The 10403-nt window shown below is 38.7% G+C and overlaps 1 protein-coding gene across 2 annotated transcripts; it reads left to right on the top strand.

The window, feature by feature from the left end:
- Positions 1-3255: 3255 nt before the first annotated feature.
- LOC149168612 (uncharacterized) lies at positions 3256-6291 on the top strand. Of its 2 annotated transcripts, none has more exons than XM_089428343.1 (3): positions 3256-5648; positions 5930-6091; positions 6215-6291. In XM_089428343.1, exons 1-2 carry the CDS (start codon positions 3534-3536, stop codon positions 5936-5938), a joined length of 2124 nt encoding a protein of 707 aa, XP_089284469.1. In that variant the 5' UTR covers positions 3256-3533; the 3' UTR covers positions 5939-6091; positions 6215-6291. The 2 variants fall into 2 exon arrangements, with proteins under 2 accessions (XP_089284469.1, XP_089284468.1); XM_089428342.1 differs by having other exon boundaries at positions 3258-5648; positions 5924-6091.
- The last annotated feature ends 4112 nt before the right edge of the window (positions 6292-10403 follow it).

Here is a 10403-nt window from a genome sequence, read left to right on the forward strand (position 1 = left end):
GGTGTCTATCTGTTCACTTAGGCTCCCTAAAATATTTGTTTTGAAAGTGTCAAGCAAATTTCCTATTTCTTCCCTAATAACTGTCCCAGTTGCAGACTTGTTTATTCTCGACAAGAGAGGGTCTCTACGACTCTTTCCGACTCTTGCTTTACCCCTTGAGATATGTACACATAAATCACAAATATTTGCAAATGGTAGTTGGGAAATATCTCCTTTTCCAGTTAGGTTAAGGAGATCGATCCATTCATCTTTAATGGCTCTGAGTAAAAGAGATTTTAAGGTTTCTTCATCCAAATTATCCATTTTTTCTCTTTTAACATTATAAACAAACCTTTCTACCAAGTCTTCAAGATTTTCATCTTCTTTTTGTGTCATTTTGAAGACTTCATCTTTAAGGTTACTAGGCATGCAATAATCTCTATATTTGCCTAAGAAAGCCTCTTTCATTTGTCCCCATGTTGTTATAGAATGCACTCCTAGACTCATGAACCATTTTAATGCTAAGTCTTTTAATGTGGTAGGGAACAATTTCAACTTTTGAGCATCATGCAGATAGTCATATGATCTGCATAATACTTCAAATTCGAAGAGAAATGTTTTTGGATCTTCGTTTCTTTTCCCATGGAAATTAAGAAGAATTGAGGGTGATATATTCTTCACTGTGAGGGTTGTATCCTCATCAAGAATAGGGAATCCCGAAGGATTTTGATTTCCTCTGCCTCTACACCCTCCTCTACCTCTACTTCTTCCTCTTCCTCTTCCTCCAATCCTATTTTCTTCACCATGGACATTGTGTACTTCTCCTTCCCCTTCTTCAACCATGATAGATTCTTCGGAGCTAATATAGTGTTCTTCTAATCTTTCTGGTTCCTCTATCAATGGTTGCTCAGAATAAGTTTCCAATTCCTCTTCTTTACTAGGAATTTCTAATTCTTCTCCCAAAATTTGTTCACCAGCGGGGGATAGAAAGAATACTCCTGTAATTGCGGATGTAGGATTTTCTTCAATTACAACTTTAGTAGAAGAAGTAGGTGAATTTCTGATCTTGAGACTTCAGTAAGTCTTTGTCGACTTCGGGTTTGAGTAGGTGGTGTGGAATCTCGAAATCATGGTGAAGTGAGTGGATTTGTGGGAATTAAACTTCTTTCTCGTCCTACAAATCTATCCCTACGCATGTCATGTTTTAAATTAATGATGGTTTTTTTTTACTTCTAATTGTACTTCCCCGGCAACAAGGCCAAAATGTTTGGTCAATTCAATATCCTTGAATTGTCAACCAGGGCGTGTAGACTGATGAAGTACAGGTGCACAATATGTGCTTAGAAGTTATTCATTAGGTTGTTATGTATTTGTTAAGATCTAAACTTAAGATGGAGGTGGTGTTTGTCAATTATATTAGTGCTGTAATTCTTAGGGATGTTGATTAAGTTTCCTAGGTATTAATCTCTATCCAATTAGTTTGTAGATGATGTGAGAGTGGTTTTACTTGTATTAGATTGTTTTGGGATTTTTGATCTTGAATCTTTATGCTACAGCTTCTAATCCTCTAAGTGCAAAAAGAAACTTATTCTATCAGCTATGAAGAAATACTGTTTGAACTCAATTGTTTAGGAGAGAACTTCTCACTCTTTTACTTATTCGATTTTCGCTCAAACAAAGTAACCCAAGCAACATCTCTATGATGAATTGAACACACTTCGATTATGCTAGATAATAAGCAAAGGAAAGGACCATGCTATACCAGGTATAAAGCAAATTAGATAACAATCTAAACTAGGTATAAAGCAAATTAAAGTTCTTATGCAAATAATAATTCATTGGCGAGATCATTATACTGCATTGTCACACAAAACAGAGCAATTGAAGAATTAAAGGAAATCATATTGTAATTGATTAAAACCTGCCACTATTTGTAGGGGCCTTCCACATAGCAGTTCAGAGCTTCCAATCAACACAACACTTACACACAAAAACCAATTCTATTCACACGGAATTCACAAACTGTTCACAATTATATGATTGGGCGCGCACCCAAATCACAGTGCGGCCATAAGTTTTATAACATGTCTCTTAGCATAACTGTATGAATAATTCAAGCCTAATATCTCTATCCTATCTAAACTTATATTGCTAAACCATTGTTTTTCTATTCTGAAAGCAAAACGATAAGGTTTCAATCGATCTCGGGTTCTGTTTTTCGTTAATCCGACAGTTGACTTGGAGTTTGACCGCGATCTCCTGCGCTTCTCTTAGCAAACAGTTTCAAGGGGGTAGGAAGGTGTCCACAAGGGAGCCATCCTCTATCCATCCGCACCTTTTGCTGCTGACTTGGAACTCTGGAACCTTGCGAACAATGGAGACAGCTACAGAAACCTGGATTAGCTGTGGAAACAGACTGATTCGGTAGCCAATTGCAACTTTAACAAAACAATAGGGCATAAAGTTAAATATGAACAAAAAGACATATTATTGCATACCTTCATCAAAACATAGTAGATATGGCTTTATTTAGGTGGCAAGCATATAGGAAAAAGAGAGGATCATTAGGCAAAAGAATGTCATGGTAGGACAATTTTCGGAGTCTACAGATTTTTAGACCAAAATCCTCGAGGTCATCTCGAAGATGAATGAAGTTTGAAACCAATAAGTTTATGTAACTATCCCATTTTCTTGCTTCGAAGACTAATAACGCGAGGTCGATGAAAAGATCCACCCTTCTTTTCCCCATAGATGAGGAGTAGAAGATTTGACATCTACTAAAACAAAATATTAATTTTGGTGAAGAAAATCAATAAAGAGAGGAGAAAGGAGAATTTCATTATCCACCCTTAAACATGAATCCTCCCATAGCCTTACCTTATTTGTGTTACCTACACATCAACTACCCAATTACCAATCAGAAGAAAAGTAGCCCAATTACCAATCACAAGAAGCCCAATTACCAATCAAAAGAAAAGTAGTGACTAATACTATTTAAACAATAAATTCTTTAACCTACTTCCTACACTGCTTATACAACCTACTTCCTATACCTCTCTTATGAAGTGAAAACAAATATAATAAAATTTATTAAGTTGTAATTTTTATTATTATTTAATTTCATATTATATATATTTTCCCCTGTAAATGATAAATTTGATTCCTCTCCCATGCAAGATAAGCACAAGTTAATTTAGAACTATGATTATTTATTTAGATGGTCTCAAAGTTATCTATGAGAAGACTTTCACACTACTCTGAATGTGAGAAACTTAAAGGTCATGCATGTTTTAACCAATTTGGATTATCAGAATTTAAACACAGAGCTTAGGAAGAGCATCCAGGCTTAAGAACACGCCCACGGAACTTTTGGAAACGGAGATAATAGGGCCACAAATCCATTAGTGTCATTTCAAAATCCGAGATTTATGACTTCATTTTGCCATCCAGCCATAATGGCGTTGACGGAAATGAAGTTACAATGTGAGGTGATTTGGCATACTGTTAGAATGTAGGTGCAGAAGCATCGTGCATCCCGCCAGATTTGTCGATGGATGCCCATATCAAGTCCAATGATCGTATTCCAGGGACGTTCCTTCAAACATCTTCTGTACCCTGTAATACTTATTTTCCAGGCACCAAAAATTTGCAGAAATTTCAGCTCCGATTCATCCGATTCACACTTTGGGCATGCTCAGAACCCTAGCCCCGGGCTTCAAAACCCTTCCAAAAACCCCAGAGAAAAGTCGCAAAGTTTCTTCCTCTCCAGACAACAACGTCAAAAGGAAACACTGTTCAGAAGTCTTATTACAACTCGCAGAAAATCACCTCTATTACAGTCTGCTTTGCAGATATGCAAAGTCCTCAGGTACGGAGATTGGTGTCCAGAGGTTGAAAATAAGCTCGAAAAGTTAAATCTAGAATTGAATCCTTACATTGTTAATCAGGTTTTGAAGGTTCAAGACTCTGTGGATTTGGCCTTCTCGTTTTTTGCTTGGGCCAAGACAAGAAAAGGATACAGGCACGATTATTTTACTTATAAGAGTATCATTAAAGCCCTAATACATGGGCAGCGGTTTGATTTACTGTTGCGAGTTCTCGAAGAGATGGATGCCGTAGGATTTGAAATTCACAGGTCCATTTTTAGGCTTCTTATTGCTGGCTATGTGCGGGCCGGGTTATTAGAGACAGCAACTGAGACATTTTATCGGATGATTAACTCGGGTTGTAGGGTCTTTGGTATAGATTATAATCAGTTTATTGGTGTTCTCATTCAAAGCAACCAACTTGAGTTGGCGAAGAAAATTTATTTGCAGATGGTGCAAGGTGGCTTTTCATTGATTAATTTAACCTATTCAAAGTTTGTCCGTGCGCTCTGCAAGGCAAATGAGTTCGAATTTGCTTGTGACCTTTACGTTGATATGAGTAGAAGAGGTCATACTTTAGATATTTTTACTTATAATATATTTATTCGATGCGTCTGTCAGAACAAGAAATTAGACAGGGCACTGGAGATTTTGGATCAAATGGGTGAGAGTGGTTGCAGTCCTGATGTTGTGACTTACACGACAATTATTGATGGCTTGTGTAAGGCAGAGAGAGTGTGGCATGCTTATGATGTTTGGAACAGGATGCTACAGGAAGGTTGTGAACCAGATGCGGTAGCGTGTGGAGCATTGATACACGGTCTTTGTAATGAGGGAAAAGTTGACGCAGCCTATAATCTGTTCATGAAAATGATCAAAGACATTGCTTTTAACAGCTCTGTATATAATGCCCTGATTGGCGCTTTTTGCAAAGCAGGCAAAGGGTCTAAAGCTGAAATTCTTGCTGCCTTTATGGAGAGGAATGGCTGCCTTCCAGATGTGGTTACTTACAATACTTTGATCAACTATCACTGCAAGGAGGGCCATCTGAATGAAGCTCAGAGGCTGATTCTAAAAATGACAAATAAGGGTATTGTTCCTAACAGCTATAGTTACAATGCGCTAATTGATGGCTTCTGCAAGGCAAACAAATTGGACAAAGGCTATCTGCTAGTATCTCAAACGATGGAGGTTGCTGGCCTAAGTGACGTTGTTTCATACAACACACTTATTAATGCACTTTGCAAACTTCGTAGAACTGGTACTGCTTATAAGCTGCTGAGTGAAATGGTACAGAAAGGTATTGTTCCAGATATGGTCACCTACACTGCGTTGATAAATGGGTTTTTTGAAGAAGGTCATCCTGACCTCGCAGAGGAGCTTTTCCACGAGATGTGGAGGGAAGGTTTTACGCCTGATGTGATTACCTATACCACTGTGATTAATCACTTCTGCAAGATGGGTAGGACTGACCAGGCTTGTGATCTGCTCTCTGAGATGGCAAGAAAGGGATTTAATCCTGATGTGGCTTCATACAATGCTTTAATAAATGGGCTTTGCAAATCGTTTAGAATAAGTGAGGCTGTTGAACTTTTTGAAGAAATGATAGAGAGTGGTTGCTATCCTGATGAGCATACTTACAGTCTGCTGATTAGAGGTCTTTGCCGAGAAGAAAAGCTGAGTTTAGCTTGTAAACTTTGGGATCAAATGATGGAGAAAGGCTTCATCCTTGATTCAAGCACTCGTGAAATTTTGGTTGACACTGTTCGAAGGAAGGGCACGACTGAAGGGAATACAAAACGGGTACTATTATAACTTTCCAGATTTTGCGTACGGTACCTGTTCTGTGTATCACACATCACTCTTCCTACTAGCTGATAATAGGGATACTTTTACATGATGCTTCGCACTTTATGCGTAAATAACTAGAGATCAAAATTAACTTCTCTTTGAACAAGCTTATGCTAAGAACTAGAGATCAAAATTATCTATCTTCCTTTTTCCCGTTGAACAATTTGTTCAATTAGACTTTTGTTCGTGGCTTTCTTTAATTTGTATATATTTACTTATTTTTTAAGGTGAAGCTCTCGTAAAGGCTGGAGTTCCAGGCTAGAGAATGGGCTGTCATTCATCCTTGCTTAGTTTTTAAGCAAGCAATATTTTAACAAGGGGTTTTCAAACACGCTAATTAGACAGAAGTACACTCACGGGCATGACTACCATACTGTTGCTCCTCGATCAAACAGGTTTGGATGATACTTATATCTGCAGTAAGTGTTTTCTACCCAAAATGTTTTTCTGAGTTCCTGGTAGTATGGAGAAAATCCAATAAGATAATTCCTTAATCCTGTTTGGGTCTTGTAATGCAGGTAGAGATGCATTTGTCTTAATGGTGGCAGATGTTTCACACAAGGCTGGCCATGATGATGGTATTTTTTGAATTGGATGGGGGCGAATACGGTGGTTCACAATGGCCCTGGGATGCATGTTAGCTAAAATTCCTCATTCAACCGTATAAGTAGGCTTTCTTCTAACCATGGCCATCAAGACTACTTTTCTGCCTTTCAAATGTTTTTACTCATTTGCTTATGTGTTTTAACTTTTCCCTTGTGCCAAAATTTAATGGAAAGCTGTTGTCCAATGTATGCATTTTATTTTCAATTCTTCAGCCCGTCACTATTTTTTTCCAAAAGAAAAAAATCATTATATTCGTATTTATGAATACACATGTTACTGTCCACCCAGGACTGATCATAAAAAAACTTCCTTAACTGACCTTTTACCATACCGGCTCTGAGACTCTTCTTTCTTACTTAAAATCGGACTTAGACATTGCAAAAAGCTGAAATTTTTCTATATACATTAACCCAAAACTAGTACAAGCTACCCAAAATAGGACTTAGATTTTTTGGTACGTAGGCTTAAAAAGAAATACTGTCTCCATTGAAAAATTGTTAGCTAAAAATATCAGTAACTAAAGGTGAAACTTCATGGCTTCAGAATCTTGGCCATCCCTGAATTCATATATCCGAAAGAACCAGAATGCATTGTCAATGCTTCCTTTGACAGCTCATCTACTTTCTGATTCGACTTTCTATAGAAATGTCTGAAGAAAGTCCATTGAAAAATTGTCAAGTCTTTTAAATCTCTTGCAACAAAGGACCAAGGAATGCATTCTCCATCACAGTTTTTTTGCATGCCGAATCAATCACTATTTTAGAATCTCCCTTAACCTGATTTTTGTTTATACCCTTCCTGTTAGCAAGGTATAGAAGAGTTCGAAGTGCAGTGAACTCCGCTTTTGTGTTTGTGCCCCTTCCCGGGTCATACAGAATATGGAAATAATGATTATGGTTCCAAGTGTTAGACTACCCCAACCCCGCATTTGGGCGGGTCTCCTTCGCTTGCGCCATTGAAGAATCCCATGGAATGTCCAAGTCCAACAGTGGCACGATTAGCAGCACTCTTTGTTTCCTCTGTTTTGGCTCCATACTGTACTATTTGGAAAGCTTTTCATTGAGACCTGCTATTACCACTGTAGGGATTTTCTTATCCTGAAAGATACGGAATTGCGAGCCCACCATAAACCATAAAACTTGGAAAGCATCCATATTCTTTCACCAAAGCATCCTGTAGCCATTCCTGAACACATTCCTTCTGACTTGAGTTTTTCCATGTAGCTTTAGGATTGAAATATTGCACCACCTGAGCCCAAACTTGCACTTCATAGGGACAAGATACAAACAAGTGAGAGATAGATTCTTCATTAGATTTATAGTGAGGACATGTGTTTGGACCCGTCCATCCTCTTCTAATACCATTATCCCATGAGAGTTATTTGTTGTTTAAGGCAAGCCATAATACAATTTTACATTTTAGAGGCCCATGAATTTTCTATATGGGATCCCAGCACCACCATCTCTTGTATATAAACTGAGCTTCAATCTCTGCTTTGTATCATAACATGACAGTGAAATCACCCGTGCTAGAATTTTCTGACCAACAAAGGGCATCATTTATTCTTTGGATAACCTAATAGAGTCGGAGCATAATTTACTGACATAATTGCTGCACTCAGCTGCTTCATCCCCACTCAGACCTATATCAGAAGCTGATATCTAACACCTTCTGCCCCACTCCTGAGGATTTTGAGCTTTGGCATCTGCTAGGGAGAAAATACTTGCTTCATGGAGAATTCAGATGAGATTGTTAGACAGGTGAAATTCCTCATTTGCTCCCAACCAGTTGTCCTCCCCTATTCTAACCCTCCTCTTGCTTCCCACCTTCCAAATTGTCCAGTTTCCAACTTGTGAAAAAACAGCTACCAATGCCTTCCAGACTATGGAATCTTTTTTTGAGGTTTTAGTAGGCAACCCGTACCATTCATCAATCGACATCTCATTAAGGTATTTTTACCTCCTCACTCTTCCCCATAACGAGACATTGAGAGTAAGTCGCCACAGGATTCTGGCTGCTAAAGATTGAGCAAATAGATATATGTTTTTGAGACCCTAGCTTCCCAACATTTTTGGCATTGTGACCTTTGTCCATTTTACCAAAAAATTGCCATTCAAATGGTGATTACCATACCATAAGAACTGAAAGCTTATTTTCCGAATTTTGGTAAGAATACACTTGCAATGGACACCCAATATACTGGAATGATTATTAGGACTGATTTAAGAAGAACTAAGCATCCTACCTTGGAGAGCAACTTGTTAACCCACAAAGGTATCTGGGCCTCCACTATTTTAAAAAGCCATAACTAATCAATGAATCTGTAAGAGTTAGGCTTGATGAAAAAACCTAGATACTTAAACCCCGAATCAAGGTCCTTCTGAGAAAAGGGAAGCAGATTATCCAACTAATTCATTATATCGACAGAAAGAAATTTGTCAACAAACATGACTTAGAAATATTTATTTCCATACCTGTGGCTTTATTGTACAGCTCCAAAATTAATTGACAACCTGAATGTCGTGCATTGAACTGGCTCTGAAAAGCAAGACATCATCCACAAATAAAAGTTGTGATATGAATTTTGAAGGAGTAATCTTTACTCCCCTTAATTCACCTTTTGTTCCAGCATCAGCCATAAGTTTGCTAAGACCTTGACCACCAAAAGATAAAGGAATGGTGATAAAGGACATCCCTGCCTTAGGCCTCTATTGGCATGGAAGAGAGGGGGCTCCATTTTCCAACATGCAAAGGAGACTGATTGTACACACCCCAGATCCAGTTGATTCTGTTGAGATTCATACCTAGCTGTAGTAGAATTAAACACAGATAAGTCCAATTGACCTTGTCATAAGCCTTAGACAAGTCCAATTTGAGGATCATCGCTGAAAGTTTGGACTGCTTGATAGAATAGAGAGCTTCCTGTGCTAAAGCAACAACATGCTTTGGACCCCAACTTATATATCACATTGCAGCATGAGATTGGACGAGTCATTAAGAGAGGAAGCTTCTTGCTTTTTTGGAATGACTCTGATAAAGGTGGAGTTCAAGACTCCAAGCATCTTTCCAGATCATTGAGATTCCTGGACTACTCCCAATAGGTCATTTTTTATGACATCATAGAAGCTTGTATAAAACTTCACTGTAAGCCTATCCAGACCTGGGATTTCCTTTTTTCAACGAAAATAGAGTAATTTCTTTCTTCAAGACCTCAACTTGCAAACTGTTATTCATTTCTTCATTGATAGCTGTTAAAATTGGCAACTAGGGTCAAACTCCATGTGGGTCATCTTATTTATGGCAGCTGATATTTTTCTTGGATCCCTCTCATCGAGAGGTGTAGGATTGATCTAAAGATCATCCGATTCCGATAAGTATTCATGGAGTTATGAATTTATTTGCGTTATAAGACAATTCGTCAAGGTCGGCCAGCAACCAAATAAACCCCACATGTGCTCAACGTTTTAGTATAAATAGAGGTGGCCTTCAAGTCATTTCAACATACTTGGGATCTCTTCCTCCCTAATTGTCTTTGGGTTTTAGTAGGAGGAGAGATCCTAAGGAATAAGGTTGTCATGATCCAGAGGCCAGAAAGCCGGAACTGCCGAAAAAACTGGAAAAATTGGAACTGCCAGAAAAGCTGGAAAAACCGGAACTGCTGGAAAAGCCAGAACTGCCGGAAATGTCGGAAAAGCCGAAAAAGCCAAAACTGCCGGAAATGTCGGAAAAGCCGGAACTGCCAGAAAAGCCGGAAAAGCCAGAAATCCCAGAAATGTTGGAACTACCGGAAAAGCCAGAATTGCCGGAAAAGTCGGAACTGTTGGAACTGTCGGGAACAATAGGAACTGCCGGAATTGTCGGGAACAACCGGGACTGTTGGAACTGCCGGGGACAACTGGGATTACTAGAACTGCCGGGACTGCCAGAACTGCCGAAACTGCTGGAGCATTTGTCTTCGAAGGAGAGCAGCATGCAAGGGACAACTAACTAACATTGGGACAATTGTATGATACTTAGTAGCAAATACACCAAGCATGCAATGTTACAGCTAGCATGCAAGGGACAACTAGCATGCAACAAGAAGCATGCTAAGGACAACAA

This window comes from Pinus tabuliformis, chromosome 4_2 (assembly GCF_031772625.1).
Source record: "Pinus tabuliformis cultivar Carrire ecotype Pingquan chromosome 4_2, CPIR1, whole genome shotgun sequence".
Lineage (NCBI taxonomy): Eukaryota > Viridiplantae > Streptophyta > Pinopsida > Pinales > Pinaceae > Pinus > Pinus tabuliformis.